At 39.8% G+C, this 17,783-nt stretch overlaps 1 protein-coding gene across 1 annotated transcript in view; it reads left to right on the forward strand.

The window, feature by feature from the left end:
* ARHGEF28 (Rho guanine nucleotide exchange factor 28) overlaps positions 1-17,783 on the forward strand; it is a 122,770-nt gene that overhangs the window by 78,857 nt on the left and 26,130 nt on the right. The window contains exons 23-27 of the mRNA XM_003785909.3: positions 116-216; positions 2,982-3,020; positions 3,116-3,163; positions 7,842-8,312; positions 9,962-10,262. Of these exons, the coding sequence (XP_003785957.1) occupies positions 116-216; positions 2,982-3,020; positions 3,116-3,163; positions 7,842-8,312; positions 9,962-10,262 (960 nt within the window). The remainder of the gene's footprint in view (positions 1-115; positions 217-2,981; positions 3,021-3,115; positions 3,164-7,841; positions 8,313-9,961; positions 10,263-17,783) is intronic.

The raw sequence follows: 17,783 nt of genomic DNA on the forward strand, positions 1-17,783 counted from the left end.
AATATGTATGGTGATGTTTCTTATTTCAAAATGTGTGTCAGCTGTGTGCAGAACCCGTCAGCTGGCTGCTGTTTGATATTGTCCTTTTGTCTCTGTCTCAATGGTGTGCTTCCAGCACTAGTCCCAGAAGGGAGAGAAGGAAGAGGCTGTTGGGATGTGGATCCCGGGATCCAGGGTGTGGTAACCGACTTGGCAGTCTCTGATGCAGGGGAGAAGGTATTGTGCACTGATTTGTTAGTACAGAGCACGGGGTACTGTGTGTAATGACATAGCTGCAGGGCCTGCTGTGTCAGGGGAAGGACGGGGATGAGGGGGCTTTTCTGAATTGTTCGCACCTGATTGCAATGCTCATAAACTTTCTAACTTATTCCTTCTCCAAATGTGCTTGTTCTTCTTATGTCATGTGGGTGTAAACAAAGAAATGACTGAAAAGTTATTAAAGCAGATTGAAAACTCTCGTGTGTCCCTGTGTGTCTGCGCTGCCTGACTTCTGGTCTTGCTTTCCGTCCTGCAAACCTTTGCTTCTCACCTCACCCACCGCATTGGGCGCCCCTGGCCGGGAGGCAGTCCTGGGCATCTGGGGCCCCTAGGCAACCAGGTGGTGCCAAAGTAACTGAAACACGTTTTTTTGTTTGTTTGTTTTTGTTTTTGATATTCTTGCTGCTGTCATTTTCCTTGAACTTTCTCTCCTTTCAAAGTTGACTTCCTGTCACCACCCACACTTCACCTAGTTTTAAAATTAACCTTACCAAATTTTGGCTGGAGCAAAGCAGTTCCAAATGTTTTTTTTGGGGGGGAACTAAACTTCTATATACAGAAGTGGTAACACTCTCTTTAAAATTTAAGTGCATAAAACGTTCCATTAATTTCAAATGAAATTGAAATGTCAGAAAGGGGGAAAGAATAAAAATATGATTCTGGGAGGTGTCTAGTTAGCCTCTCTGGGCTTGTCTGGGGTTTAGGAGGTTTGGGGTACGTTACAGCAACCGACATCTGTAAAAATGACAAATGTCAAATCTTCTCTTACGTATTTAATGTATTTTATGTATCGTAACCACATCTAAGGATTTAAAAAAATCTTTAGAAAACACAACTCTGACTTTGTACTCTTTTTAAAAACTTCACAAGTCAAAATGATTCTAGAAATACAATATTTTACTCTACTTTTATTATGATTGTAAGCTTTCTAACTTCCTTCTTCTTAAAACGTTGCTGCTTTTTGTTCTTTTCAGCTCTGACTTCACCTTTAAGTCTGAAGTCTGTAGTTTCCAACTGCTTTTGTATTATTAGAAAAGAAAGAAAAAGTTGGTCAGTGATAGTTTAGTCTTGTGTAGGAAGTGTGGTGGCTCTACCCGTAAATATTTCTCCTATCATGATTTAGTTACCTGAGAGTAAGATAGGTAAGTGACATTAAGTGACCAGGTTCTTGTTGGATTAACCTACTTGCAAAATTTGCCCTTAACAAGGCATTTTGAGAAACAAAATGAGCTGAGATATAGGGAAGGATTGCTTGAAATAAAAAGTTTTAAAACGTATTTAGTGGATTTTTTTTCGTTACCTTCCTTAACAAGGTAAGGCTAAAACAAATTTCTGAAAATTAAAAAATTACATCTGTAACCCAAAAGCAAGAAATAAGTGATGTGAATCATCAACTGCAGCTGTGCAAACTCACCACAAGGTGGCGCACGGACTCCATTTAAAAAGATGGTGGGACCTTTCCGGTCTTGTATCCAACCTGGTGGTGTAAGCAACCACAGGTAGCACGGTCCAACTCATTTCTGTGGTTCTAATTTTTATAGAGCATGAAAACTCTATACCATATGGTCTTATTACAAAAGCAGTGGAGTGTGGATAGGCAAGGAGAATGAGTCAGAGGTGGAGAACCTGCGTCCTTTGGGGGGTCTTTGAGTGCAGCCTTTGGACTGAATCTCAATTTTACAGAACAAATACTTCTAGTAAACTTTTTTTTCTTTGACTACTTAAAATGAGATCTTCTGAGACATAAGAAAGCAGCATAAGGAAACTGTAGGTCCTTGGGACAAGGGGGAATTTGATTATGTCCCATAGCGTAAGATGTGAAGTTTATTGTGGGTGATTAATATTTATTTATTGAATGGAGTGCCATCCAATTCAAGTTATGTTCATTCATTTATTGAGTGTCTGTTACATGCTAGGCATTATTCTTAGGTTTGAAGATACAGAGCACACAGATAAGGTCCTACCATTCACTGGCTTACCTCCTAGGGAGAGAAGGCAGACAGGGAAGGGATAAACAGACGTGCAGTTCGATTCCAGACATTGGACACCTTCACGATCCACAGGAATCCTTAATATGTGCTATGAGAGAGAGAAGGAATGAGGCATAGGCCCCTTCCCCAAGGAGCAGATGATCTCCTGCAACCTCATTCATGGCTTCTGCTGATGGTACTTCTGCAAGGCATCACTGCTCCAGGGAACTCTGGCCATGGAAGGGTTTGGAGCAGCCCAGCTAAGCGCTCCCCTTTGGGCTGTCTCTGGGTCTGGGTTCCTTTTCCCATACACTGGCTATTTTGGCATCGTGAGTGTCAGACATTTAGACAGACAGAGGCCAGGCATGGTGTTCTCTGACTTCCGAATCTGGCCTGTCCAGGACACCCTTCAACTTGAGCACAGAAAACTCAGTTTACAGTATGGTTCGTACAAGGTAAATATTGTCACTAGAGCTTGCAGACTTCCATACTGTCATTCTTTGCTGTTTTAAGGGATGGTTGGGTAAAAATTGTCATGCATCTCAAACACCAAGTTTGCATGAAGGGGGCTGTCATTGTCAAGTGGTTGGTTAATTCTACAGGCTTTTATTCTGGGAGGAAACTGGGTCATGATAGACATGGTAATCAAGTGTAGAGAGTGATTGACCTAAGGTTCATATATTATAGAACAGTACACTGTGGCTTTTCAAAAGTAAAGTGTTATTCATTTTCTTATGTTTTTATGTATTTTAGGTGGAATATAGAAGTTTTGCAGGTTCTTCACAGTCTGAGGTGAGCTACACATGTCAGCTATATCACCAGCTTCTCTTTATTTGTGGATAACGAAAGCTTTTCAAGAATTTGATATTTATGATCTTATTTTTCAGATTATACAAGCTATACAGAATTTAACCCGTCTCTTATATAGCCTTCAGGTAACTACCTTCCTTTAATCATTGACCTTGAGACTGTTGCTCTTAATGCAGTCTACTTTGATGATTCCCAGACTTTGAAAATTAGGAACACTTGATGGGTAGCAGACACTCTTAAAAGAACGCCAACCTGCTAAGTTAGCATGTTGAACTCCACCTGGGTTTGTAATCACCAGGCGATACCACCGCTGCCTTTCCTATGAGTCTTCTCCGAAATCATAAAACACATCATATCTTTAAAAAATATTGATGAGTGTGATGTGGCTTGATGTTTTCAGTGAAACTCCTAGGTGAGTATAGCTTGACTTCACATTTTCTGGTGAAAACTTAAATTCACACCTAAACTTTTTTCACTTCCACATGTGGCCTACAGGCCTTGAGAGCAGTTAAAGAACTCACAGGCTGCTTCAATCCTGAGCTTGTCCATCAACTCAATATTCGTGGATCTCCGTGCTGGACCCCGTGTTGAGGGCTGGCACACAAAGCCCACCCTCAGATGGCTTACTGTCTTCCAAGGAAAAAATAGGCATAATAATCGTGCTTATGATTTAGGATTAAAGGGATGGATAATCTCAGTGTGTTCAATTGCTTAATTTACTGATTAAAAAATACTTTAGAGGCTCGGCGCCCATAGCACAGTGGTTACCCCGCCAGCCTCATATGCCAAGGCTGGCAGGTTCGACCCCGGCCTGGGCCTGCTAAAACAATAATGACAACTGCAACAAAAAATAGCTGGGCATTGTGGCAGACACCTGTAGTCCCAGCTACTTGGGAGGCTGAGGCAAGAGGATCATTTGAGCCCAAGAGTTTGAGGTTGCTGTGAGCTGTGATGCGACAGCACTCTACCGAGGGCAACATAGTGAGACTCTGTCTCAAAAAAAAACCCAAAACTTTAGATTTATGTAAATGCGATGTTAGAATTCTTGAAAGTCTGTAAAAAAATTTTGAGAATACAAGTAAATAAAAGAAAATGACTTGTAGAGAACAAACAGCTGTCATGTTGGCGTGTGTCCCTCCAGATTTTAGAATCATTTTGCACCTGTTCTTTTGCAACATATAACTTTCTCTGTCATCAATTGTTTTTCTATAGCCTGGTTTTTATGATTGTATAATATTCCAGTCGGTGGAATTCATGTCGTCCCTTCCTTCTTGTTTATATTTTTGTATTAGCAACACCATAGTGGACATTTTTGGACATTAATCTCTTCGAATATATCTGAGTGTTTCCTTAGGATAAATTATTAGAACTATTTTCTCCAGGTTTTTAATAGCATTGCCAAAATAATCAAATCAATTCCTCCTCTTTCCTTTTCTCCCCCGAAATGGAGATAGAGGGGGAGAAATGGATAGAGGTACCTGATCATTTTAATTTGCACTTCTCTGATTTTGCACTTACTGATTTATTATGAATTTCCACTTTATATCTTGTTGAATGTTAAAAGGAAATCAAATTAAGCCCAAGTTTTTACCAGAAAATGTGAAGTCATGCTACCATGGATGTTCTTATTTCTACCTGGACTATATCCAGATTTATTTCACTCATATTCTGTTATTTTTTTCCTAGTATTTCTATCTTAACTGGGAAAGCTTTGGGTTACATGTCTTATTTTTCTATGCATATGTATGTATTTTCAAGAGCTTTTGAATCTGTCAAGTTGCTTAATTCTTACCAGTACCATTAAGTTAAAATTTCATCATTCTAAATGGGAAAGATTTGGCACTTCTGCCATAATTAGTCCTCTTGTCTAAGAACATGGATCCATCATCTCTTATTTTATGTTTTGCTAGAAAGCTTTGTAGTTGTCCTCACATAAGTACTATTATGTGTTTTTTTCTTACTAAGTTTATTCCTATGTCTCTTTTTTGCTATTGTGAATGAGATTTTCAAAAATTATGTTCCCTTCATGGTGGTTGCAGATATAGATGAAGATACTGAGTTTTATGTATTTATATTACACCTGGCCAATTCAACTTTATTTTTTGTTTTAATAGTTTTTCCATTGATTCCTTGGAGTATTCCAGGTAGACAATAGAAATTTGAAAATAATATTATGACTATTCTTCCATAATTATACCAAATTTGCTTTCTTAGCTTACTGCTTTGCTAGAACTTTGGAAAATGTGCTAAAGAATGGTGATAGGAAGCCCCTCGCTTTATTCAATATTTAGTAAGAGCCGGGCACGGTGGCTCATGCCTGTAAACCTAGCTCTTGGAAGCTCAGGAGGGTGGATTGCCTGAGTTCCCAGGTTTAATTAAGACCAGCCTGAGCCAGAGTGAGACCTCATCTCTTAAAAAAAAAAAAAAGCTGGTCGTTGCGGTGGGGGCCTGTAGTCCCAGCTACTAAGGAGGCTGAGGCAAGAGAATCACTTGAGCCCAAGAGTTTGAGGTTGCTGTGAGCTATGACCACAAAGGGAGACCCTCTGTCTCAAGAAAAAAAAAAAATTGGTAAGAATGCCTTCAGAGTCTTACATTAATTATGCTGATCTCAGAGATCAATTTATCATGTAAAACAAACATTCTTTCATCTGAATGTCAACTGAGAAAAGAGTACAGTTTGAGTATAATCTATTAACTCGTGAGGGCTGAAAACATCGAGCATCCTGGCTTGTGTTGCCTGATGAAACACAAGGTCATCTTTCTTCTTTTCAACCCTAAATACAGCCCTGTGTGGATTCAAGGTTGAGAAAAGCCTGGTGACCTCAATGACCTAACTTTTGCAACACCTTGGGTTGAAGCGTCATAGGAAATATCAAAGTCTACGGTGGCTTCCAAGGCCATGGGCTCGGAAAGATTTCTGTTCATGGCACAATCATCTCTTTGGAAGCTGAATCTCTTATGCATGACTGAAGTTTTTATACACGCAGTTTTGAATCAGATGAAAATGCAATTTGATTCCTGTATTAGGAGGATAGAGTTAAAAAGAAGGTATGGGCAAAGCAAAGGAAAGGACACATATTCTAGCAAAGTTAAGAGAGAAGGAGTTGGGAATTTCCTTCAACTTGAAAAACAAGTGCTGTTCTCTGTACTAAATATAGATGTAAACTTTAAGTGTGAAGACTGGATATTCATTTAACTTTAAATGAACTTCAGATTCTACTTCTATGCCAGGGAAGAGGATGATCTTATCCCAGACATTAGGTAGACCTGAAGAATATTTCATGGCAGCATTTAATCATACCAATTGTAATTATTACATGAGAGTTATAGCCTGTGGTAGTTTTGACATGTAAAATGTTGGATTTTTGTTTTTGCCATACTAATGGCCTTAGGCTTTTTTAGAATTAAGTGGTGATGTACAGTCTATAATTTTCTCTAGCCAGGTCAGCAGAGTCTGAATGGTTTATTATTATGTGCTAATTATTTCATATTTAATGATCCCTGTAATTAGTACCTGTTTTCAATGATAATCATTGTTTTCTTTATAACAACTGCCAAAAACCATTAATCAAATATTCAGGTGAGTCTGAACTTTTAAAAATTAATTTTCAAACTTACCAATATGAATTTTATTTCAAAAAGCCCCTGTGAATACATTTCTGAGTCTTATGTTAAGATGGGTATGAATTTAAAAGATAAGAACCTTAGTTCTTTAACTTTCAAAAACATAGGAAACTGCTGATCTAACAAAGAGCTAATGATCAACCCCCCCCATCTTCCCAACATCTGTAACATGGATAGTTTTTAAAAAATTCATAGGAAAGAATAATGTGAATTTATCCCTTGGAGAGTAATGATTTCTCATACTGAGTCAAAACATACACACATCCCCAGTATGTGTCCATTTTCAATTTGTTCCTTCTGTACTTCTTTTCACTTTAAAGGGAGAAATTTTAAAATGAAAAGCTTCCAAGGGCATTCACAGAGATTTTTTTTGGTTTTGTGGAATCCTTCCAATTCTTGGTAATTATTTCCTGTGATCCTGCCAAACTTTTCATAGGCAGATATGGTAACTCAAAATGTTTTTTTAATCCAGTTGGTAATGTCCTGTGGGCTTTAGCGTATCTCCTTCCCCTTAATCATTCTAGCCTCCTGTTAGTGATCTATTAAAAAAATAAATTTCTGCTTAATCTTTTATGGATGACCTTCCTGCTATAATGTAATATAAGACGGTAATGAGACTAGCTTGAGGCACGTATCTCCTAAAAATTGTATTAACTGCCATTCTTGGGCATTGTGTTGTAAAAAGCCTCCAAGTAGTTGACTTTTATTTGTATGTCTTTATAAAAACTCAAGAAATTTCTGATTTGGGACTCAAAGGATGCTACTAGGTTTATATAGATTCTTAAAGTCTCGTGAATCATTGAGGGGGAAGACCTCAGAAAGAGGATGGGATGTAGACGGGAGTGCAGGGCCTTGGGAGTGGATGTACTGAGTTCTGACTCAGAGAACTGCTTAAATATTGCCCAGTAATCAGCAACAGACCAGTTCCCACAGGAGGGGATGGAAGTTGCTTTTGTGCTTTGTTTCTTTTCTCTATAAATTTCTGGGTAATTCCACTGGGAGAGGTAGAGAAGCCTATTTGAAAGGCCAAAGGCTGCCTTTGGAGGTAACTTGGGGAAAGGGCAGAAATACCAGGAGACAATGTAGGCCAGAGTTCTGCGTTTGGAGGTAGTTGCAGCCCTCGGGGCAGACAGTATGGCAGCCCGCCTTTCGTCCTCTTCCTTCTCGTCCGCCCCACAGGCCGCCTTGACCATTCAGGACAGCCACATTGAGATCCACAAGCTGGTCCTCCGGCAGCAGGAGAGCCTGGCCCTCTGCCACCCTCTGCTCCGAGGCAGCCCCTGGCAGGAGCAGGAGAAGGCCCGCGAGGAGCCGGCCGACGCGGGGCAGCTGCAGCGGCAGCTACAGCAGGAGCAGCGGCGCTGGCAGCGCGGCTGGGAGCAGCAGCAGCGCGCGCAGGCGGCCCGGGAGCGCGGGCTGCGGGAGCGCGAGCGCCAGTGCCGGGCGCAGGAGGAGCGGCTGCTGCGGGGCCGGGGCGAGCTGGAGCACCAGCGCCAGGAGTACCAGCACAGCCTGGAGCGGCTGAGGGAGGGCCAGCGGCTGGTGGAGAGGGAGCGGGCCGGCGTGCGCGGCCAGCAGGGCCTGCTGGGCCACTGGAGGCACAGCCGCCAGCGGAGCCTCCCCACGGCCTTTCCCCTTTGCGCCGAGGAGGTACGCGTCTTCCCGAAGGGGCTGGGCCTGGCCGTGCCCGGGGTGTTCACCAGATATCTGTCTTTTTGGTTCTTGGCTAAGAGCTCGTGAGGGTTCCTCAATTTGGAGGTAGCCAGAGCTGGGAACTTTCCAGAGACCATGCATATGTGGCTCATTCATCTTCAGTCCTGAGAAGGTTAAAGACCTAGGCCCTATGGGATCCGGGGAGATTTGTACTCTAACACTGCAGTCTCCACCGCTGGCCGTGTGCCAGGCCTGGCCTGTTAGGAACCAACTGCACAGCAGGAGGCGGACTGCAGGCGGTGCGAGAAGCTTCTTCTGTATCTACAGCTGCTCCGCCTGGCTCAGGTCACGGCCTGAGCTCCGCCTCCGCCTCCGAGCACACCAGCGGAGGCATTAGATTCTCATAGCAGCTGGAACTGCACATGGGAGGGATCTAGGCGCTGACTTCTTATGAGAATTTAATGCCTGATGGTCTGAGGTCATGTGCTTGAGTCATCTTGACACCTGCCCCTCACCCCCATCTGTGGAAAAACTGTCTTCTGTGAAACTGCTCCCTGGTGCCAAAAAGGTTGGGGATCATTGCTTTAAAACATGCTCTTACCTAAGGAAGAAACGCAGAAGGAAGTTGTGTCAGGAAGGCTAGGGTGGGCTGTTTTCCAGGGCTATAAGAACCCTGTCAGGCCAGGCACCAGGGCTCAGGCCTATAATCCTAGCATTCTGGGAGGCCCAGGCAGGTGCATCGCTTGAGCTCAGGAGTTGAAGACCAGCCTGAGCAAGAGTGAGAACCTCCTCCTGGTCTCTAAAAGTAGCCTGGTTATGGGGGAGGCCTGTAGCCCCAGCTACTTGGGAGGCTAAGGCAAGAGGATCACTTGAGCCCAAGAGTCTGATGTTGCTGTGAGCTATGACACCATGGCACTCTACCCAGGGTGACAGAGTTAGACTCTCAAAAAAAAAAAGGAACCCAAGGAACCCTGTTTCTTAACAGTTCTATGTAGACATACCTACTAGTAGATCGATTAGCTATTACTGTACGTTACAGGTATTGAATTTAGCAAGTGTAGCAGAGATAACTGATGCTATTCTGTTACACCGAGCTTATTCTCTCTTTGTAAATTTGGTATAGGAAATTCAAAATCCATTTACTAGTAAGAGTTATTTACTTATTTGCTCGACCATTCCATTGTTTTGTTTTGTTTTTCCCGTTGGTCTTATTTTTCTAGGCTACATGTATGTATGCTTTTTATTGATAATTCATAAGGTTGTAAAAGTTGATAGATTTATAGGACAAATCCATTGTCTCTCTTTTTCCCTTCAAGTTGACTAAATTCCTCATGTGTATATGGCTTTGTTTTCAACTTTTTTATTTAGAAAAAGTGAAAATGCCACTTTGATATCATAGAACACTACTTCTTGTTTTGTTTTGTCTTTTTAAGATAGGCCGTGCATAACAAATTGAAGTTTTTGGTGTTAGCTCATTAAAAGGTGTGGGAGGAGAGAGTAAATGGTAATATTCTTTCTGACCTTACTCTTAACTGAAATCTTGATTGCTAGACTCTATTAGGAATAGAGACTTTGGTTAGACTTTGTGAGACTTTTGTTAAGTTGCCAGAAAATTTATTGTACTTTTTCTGTATTTCTTTACACAGGTAGTGGAACTTAATCGATCTGAGAGTTTATGTCATGAAAATTCATTCTTCATCAATGAAGCTTTAGTACAAATGTCACTTAATACTTTCAACAAACCGAATCCATCACGTATCCAGCAGGATGCCGTATCACCCCCAAATGTGTCTTATTCTGATCTGGTAAGGACTAGTGAAAACCAAGTAGACCTCAAGACAGACATTTCTCAGCCCTCAGATGTCAACCATGAACTGTGGACAGCCACTGGACCCTGTCATCAGATACCTCCTCTCTACGAAAGCAGAAAGGATTCCTATGAAAATGGTAATTAACACTCTTCCAACAAATCTGTGTGGTTTCAGCACAAAGTTGTCTCTGAATGGTTACCTCTTCACTAGAGCAAATCAAAGTGAGCCATAGGATGAGAATAAATGGGTGCTAAAGAGCTGAGGTTTGTGGCATTAACTGTTCTTTGGGGAAGTCTGGGGACTGCCTTTACTTGTGAGTACCTAGACAAGCAAGGCCATGATCGTTGGGCTTACGTAATAACATGAGCATGTCGGAACAAGACAGAGCTCTCTCGTCTGTGGGTTAAATGATAACATCCTCTCAAAAGTGTAGCAACTTGGCATCTATTCCCCACAATTAGATCCCACCACCTCCTGATATAGATACCTATTGACTTTCAGAAATAAAAGATATGGACAGGGTTTGTGGTATCAATCAGGGCAATTTCCTGTAACGCGAGTGAAATCTTCTGTACTGCTACTCAACACCCAAAATGAAACTGTTAACATCATTTGTCATTATTAAAAAAAGGTGTTGTCTCTCCATAAGTACCTCGTAATAACACAATTTGGTAATCCCATTAAAGCATTTGCCAAATATAAATGAAAGGCAGCTCACATTACCAACTCCACGTGAATCCAAAAGATTTAAATCCGTATCTATTATAAATTGTTTTCTGTGGGATACGAAGTAGGGAATGAGAAGAACTTGAAACCTCTCTACTGAAAAACAGATGGTATGCAATAGAATAAACAAATGGCTGGCCACATGGATGTGAAATAAATCATCGACAGCAAACTGTTTCAGAAACATAAAACAAGCAGTAGTAGAGAGGTCTTCGGAACTAGACGCAGATTTGTTTCCGTGCTGAATATATATTCCTAGTTTCTCAGTTGGGAGGATAATTTTTCAGCAACAAAACGGTTTGGAGGTATTCAACTGCTTCCAGTTCGAGCGTAATAATTCTGACTGCCTGCAAGTTGATTTATTACTAATCCAAAAGATTTTGGTTCTTAGTAGTGGCTAACTCTTTATATCACTTAGTCACGGTGGGAACAGTCTTGGTTCTTGTCAGCATATGGGAGAGAATGAAGTAGTTCTTCAAAGTATCATTTCAATTTTTCTTCAAATAAAATAAAAAAGCAAGGCAAAATTTAGAAAATGTAACTCCTTTAATACATTATCTCACAACATTAGCACTAGGAGACCACATTGCAGGATGCTTTGCTGTGTTGATTCACTAACTTGCTATTTACAGTGCTTTGTCTGTTTTTGTCAGGGTGGTTTTGCATACTGGCTTTGGTATAATTCAAAAACTCAGTTTGAGTTAAACCACATTCAGCTTTTGTTTAGAAGAAGTATCTGTCTTTTACTTTGTGTGTATCTCCCATCTTTTTCTACTGATTTGTGCTTCAAAGTAGAAAGCTTTTAGGCATTTGGCAGCAGACTTGCAGTAGATAGAAAATGTACTAAGGAAATAAACAGTGATTATAGACAAAACCAGTCTATCCACATGTAAGGCATTAGATCCAGCCAAGGGAAATGCTGAGAACATGTACTTATGCTTAGGAAATTGTAGGTCCAGGGTGGGCCAAGGACACTCAGGACCTTGACAGGGGCGAGGAAAATCAACCATGGCCTCAATCACTCAGAATATCCTGGTGTGTATAAGCAGGGATTAGATCAGAAATGCTGTGTGCACTGTTAACCACTGGAGTTTTGCAACTAGTCAAAAAGCTGTGTTTGTTTACTTCAGTAAGATAAGCAATTTCTGGGGGAAAGAAAAGAAGGAGAATAGGAGATGATAGGGAAATGGGATGAAAATTGGATATATTTTTCAGAGGGTGGTCAGGGCCAGATAAAATTGTTCAAACCATTCCAGAGCTTTCATAGCTCTTATTATTGAAAGTAGGACAAGGTCAGCTGCTGGTGGTGGTCTTAGCTAGGTTCAGTGGGTGCTCTCGACACGTGCCCTTACGGGGCTGTGACTGAGAGGGATGGGCTGGACAGAGGCTCCAGGTGTGCTGGGTGGTGAGGAAGACAGTCGATGTGCTGGGACCTCGGACAATGTATTCTTGTCCCTTCTTTCACGTTTTGCTGCTGAATTTTTGGGTGAGTGGTCATCAGTGACCACTGTGGAGATCCCTTTAGGCCAGTGTATTTCAACCTTTTTTAATCTCACCACACACTTGAACCTATAGTTAAACTTCATGCACACTTAAATTATGTTGATAAAAAAAAAGTAAAGAAAGGAATATACTTACTGTGCTTTGACCTTCCTTCAAAAATAATTTAATGATCTTTAAAAATTTTTGCAGCACACTGGTTGAAAATCACTGCTAGTCCTTAGTATTCTGGCTAACACAATTTGCTTCTAATGTTCTGGGCTGGTGTTTTAGTGAAATGCTTATTTAACCATGAGTTAATTAAGGCTGTGCTATTTCATTGTTAAGCCATAGGTCAGCTGGAGCACCTTAGGGAATGGTGTGCTCCTTTGCCTGGTCCAGTATGGAGCATGTATATATGACCAGCTCAAATCAGTGGAATAGTAAGTGCAAATTTCTGGAATACTAAGGCTGATGGGAAAAGATCCCATGTACATACAATTCTTGAATGTGTTTAGTGGTCACCTACACTGGAGTTTTTGTTAGTTTCTTCAATCTAGCCTCACCAGCATGTGTAACGATCTTTGTGCTCTTATTGTGATTAGTTTTTGAATTGTTCTATCTCACCCTTGCCACCAGTAATTATGACACTTCTCATATTTCAGGCACTGTACCAAGGATTTTACATAAAGAAACTCATTTAATACGACAACCCACTGAGATGTTCTGTCATTATTTGCATATGAGAGGACATACTGGGACACCAAAAGGTGGTGTGTCTTGTCCAAAGTCACACAGATAGTAAATGGCAGAGCCAGGAATTGACTCTGGAAAGACTAGCTCTGGAGTTCATGCTGTTGGTCATCATACTATAATGTTAATTTATAGAAAGTTCGTTTGACTTGTACTTTATAAAGAAATTAGGGTAGATGTAGAATTAAACCTTTTGTAATGCCCACTACGATGTTAGTGAGTAAGGGCCAGGGTTTTTTTGTTAATTGGTTTTATTTTTCTCCTTCCCTTCTGTACTTTATTTATTTAATTACTGGGGATTCATTGAGGGTACACAGATTGAGGTTACATTGATTGTTTTTGTTAGACAAGGATCCTCTTATGATTGTGTCCCACCCTCAAAAGGTGTACCACACCCCTTGTCCCTCCACCCTTTCCCTCCTTCCCTTTCTCAGCTCTGCTTATCCCCCACCTCCCACCATGCACTAGGATATTAATTGTTCTCATATCAGAACTGAGTACATGGGATTCTTGTTACTCCCTTCTTGTGATGCTTTTCTAAGAATAATGTGTTCCACATCCATCCAGGTTAATACAAAGGATGTAGAGTCTCTATCTTTTTTAGTGGCTGAAAAGTATTCCATAGTATACATATACTACAGCTTGTTAATCCATTCCTGGGTTGGTGGGCATTTCAGCTGTTTCCACGTTTTGGCGATTGTAAATTGAGCTACAGTGAACAGTCTAGTGCAAGTGTCCCTGTGGTAAAAGGAATTTTTCCTTCTGGGTAGATGCCCAGCAATGGGATTACAGGATGAAATGGGAGGTCTAGCTTGAGTTCTTTGAGGGTTCTCCATACTATCTTCCAAAAAGGTTGTATTAGTTTGCAGTCCCACCAGAGTGTAAAAGTGTTCCCTTCTCTCCACATCCATGCCAGCATTTGCAGTTTTGAGACTTTGTGATGTGGGCCATTCTCTATGGAATTAGATGATATCTCAGGGTAGTTTTGATTTGCATTTCTCTAATGATTAGGGATGATGAGCATTTTTTCATCTGTTTGTTAGCCATTCATCTGTCTTCTGTAGAGAAAGTTCTATTTATCTCTCTTGCCAGTGATATAAGGGATTGTTGATGCTTTTTATGTTTATTAATTTGAATTTTCTGTAGATCCTAGTTACCAAGCTATGGTCTGATTCAAAATATGCAAATATCCTTTCCTGTTGTGTAGGTTGTCTCTTTGCTTTGGTTGTTGTCAGCTGTACAGAAGCTTTTCAGTTTTATTAAGTTCCATTTGCTTATTTTTATTGTTGCTGCAATTGCCACAAAAGTCTTCCTCATAAAGTCTTTCCCCAGGCCAATAGCTTCCAGTGTTTTCCCCACACTTTCTTTGAGGATTTTAATTATTTTATGCCTTAGAGATTATCTCTGAATACTATAAGAAACTCTATGCCCAGAAATTTGACAATGTAGAGGAAATGGATCAATACTTGGAATCACATCCCCTCCTTAATCAAGATGAAATAGGCCTTCTGAACAGACCAATTTCAAGCACTGGTCTTGAAATAATAATCTCTCAACAAAAAAATGCCCTGGTCTAGAAGGCTTCACACCACAATTCTATCAGACCTTCAGTGAAGAGCTTATGTCCACACTGCAGAAATTATTCCCAAAAATGAGGAGGAAGGAATCTTCCCCAACATGTTCTATGAAGCAAACATGACTCTGATACCAAAATCAGGAAAAGACCCAACTAAAAAGAACAATACAGACCAGTTTCACTAATGAATATAGATGCAAAAATTCTCAATAAAATCCTAGCCAATAGATTACAGCTTATCATTAAAAAAGTCATACATCATGAGCAAGTAGGATTCATCCCAGGGATGTGAGGCTGTTTTAACATATACAAATCCATAAACATAATTCACCATATCAAGAGGAGCAAAAACAAAGACCATATCATCCTCTCAATAGATGCAGAAAAAGCATTCAATAAAATTCAACATCCTTTCCTAATTAGAACGCTAAAGAATATAGGCACTGGTGGCACATTTCTAAAACCAATCTAAGCCGTCTATGACAAACTGACAGCTAATATTATACTGAATGGAGTGAAACTGAAAGCTTTTCCACTCAGGACTGGAACAAGACAAGAGTGTCCTCTATCACCGCTACTATTCAACATAGTGCTGGAAGTTCTAGCCAATACAATCAGGAAAGAGAAGGAAATCGAAGGCATCCAAATGGGGACAGAGGAAGTGAAACTCTCCCTCTTTGCCCATGATATGATCTTAGAGAACCCCAAAGACTTAACCACAAGACTCCTGGAAGTCATCAAAAAATACAGTAACATGTCAGGATATAAAATCAATGTTCACAAATCAGTAGCCTTTGTATACCCCAATAACAGCCAAGATGAGAAGGAAACCAAGGACACAATACCCTTCTCAGTAGCTTCAAAGAAAATGAAATACTAGGAACACAGCTCACAAAAGAGGTGAAAGACCTTTATAATAAAGAAAACTAGGAACTCCTAAGGAAAAAAAAATAGCAGAAGATATTAACAAATGGAAGAACATACCATGCTCATGGCTGGGAAGAATCAACATTGTTAAAATGTCTATACTTCCCAAAGCAATCTACAGATTCAGTGCTATCCCTATTAAAATACCAACATTTTTTCATTTTGTATTCAACCAGGAAAAAACCCAGATAGCCAAGGCTTTAATAATAAAAGGTTTTAGTAACAAAAACAAAGTGGGGGGCATCAGTCTACCAGATTTTAGGCTATACTACAAGGCCATAGTGATCAAAACAGCATGGTATTGGCACAAAAATAGAGACATAGACTTTTAGAACTGAATAGAAAACTAGGAGATGAAACAAACATCTTATAGCCACCTAATGTTTGATAAACCAAACGAGAACATACACTGGGGGAAAGAAATCCCTATTCAATAAATGGTGCTGTGAGAACTGGATTTCTACATGTAAAAGACAGAAACTGGACCCACACCTTTCTCCACCCTTCTGTACCTTTTTAATGTTAGCATTTGGAGAGTATTTTAAAATGCTTTGGATTGCTGTGGCCAACTCTTTCATGGGACCCGAGCATCTTCAAATACCATAAATACTGTTTAGCTTCACTTTCCCCCTTTTTTTCACGATATTTTGTTTCTCTAATGTTGCCTAATAATAACCCCAGGTTACCTGTAAATATTTTTTAAGGTAGCACTTTAAAGAACTATACTCTCCAGTTTGGGAAGTTATTTCATGAACAAAATTCTTGGATGTTTGAGTATTAAATCCAGATTGGTATGTGATTTTATTTACAGTGGAAGAGATGATGAGTTTAAGAACTTTATCTGCATTCCTCTGAGGGACATCAGCCAAGACTATAGAAAATTTGAGTTTCTTTAAACAATAAAGTTCTATGGGACAATTGCTATGTAATTGGCTATGAGATACTATACTAGGGTGACCAGACGTCCGGATTTTGGCGGGACAGTCCCACTTTTCAACAGTTTGTCCCGCATCCTGCGGCTTTTTAAAAAAGTCCTGATTTTTGGAAAGAATGCACGAACGGGCTGGAGAACAAGAAGGGAATATACGGTTTTCGGCCGCCATATGGCTATTTCGCCAGAATATGAGTTTTATATTATTTTTGTTAATTGTATAATGTTAAACTGTAATAAATAATTGCTGAGAAGTGATTATGGAGAACTGCTTATCAAAGTTTGCCTTGTTGTCAGGCCCTGCCCGGCGCCATCCCCATGCCCCAGCTCCGCCCCTGCTCCATGTTGTCCTGCCTTACAGATGTTAGAATCTGGTCACCCTATACTATACAATATTACTCATAAAGGCCCAAAGAAAAAAAGAACCTAAAAGGGAAAATTGTTTTATTCCTGTTACTTTTTTCCCTTTAGCTTTAAAAGTTCATGAACTATATATTGAATGCATATTTTTTATGTTATTTGCCTTATTCATTAATCAACAGAGAAAATATTTTATGCTAAAAATATGAAGTCTTCTTAGCCTCCCTTTTCCATTACATTTTTTCTACACCTCAGTATTTGCAGGTTACCTTAAAAGTTCTCTTTAGCTAAAGCATTATGATTTTGTCATGCAGATGATAACATTTTAATCAAGTACTAAATTTTATGTTAATCATGTAGATATTAAATAAAAAACAGTACCAACTTAAGTTTGGGTTCCAAAAGAGTGTTTTCTTTTACTACATGTTAGAATTTTGTGCCCAGCAAACTATTTTCAAAATTCAAAGCATTGTATTTAGAGTATCTTATCTTGGTAATTTTTTTTTTTAAATACAGACAGTTGTGTTAAACTTTCAATGACAAATTTTTACATAAAGCGAGAAAATAGAAAATTTCCAAATGAAAATCTATGCCAGTTAGTATTGAAATAACAGTCTTTTAAGAAGTGAGAATTTCTTATGTTTTAAGAAGTGGTAATTTTTTATGTTTTAAAAATATTCCATAATTCAGAAGTTGATACCTTATTTGTGTAATCTGTATGGAAAGAAGCTTTGCCAAAAGACCTTCAGGCAATTTCCCATAAAACTAAAATTGGCATTAGATACCATGAATTTCTATGACAAAGGTACATTTGAAGAGGAGGGATGTATTAGTTTGCTACAGCTAACATAACAAAGTGCCACAAACCAGGGGACTTACACAACAAAAATTTGTTTCCTTACTGT

Source organism: Otolemur garnettii, unplaced genomic scaffold (genome assembly GCF_000181295.1).
Source record: "Otolemur garnettii isolate 467f Iridium unplaced genomic scaffold, OtoGar3 scaffold00017, whole genome shotgun sequence".
In the NCBI taxonomy this organism is placed as follows: Eukaryota; Metazoa; Chordata; class Mammalia; order Primates; family Galagidae; genus Otolemur; species Otolemur garnettii.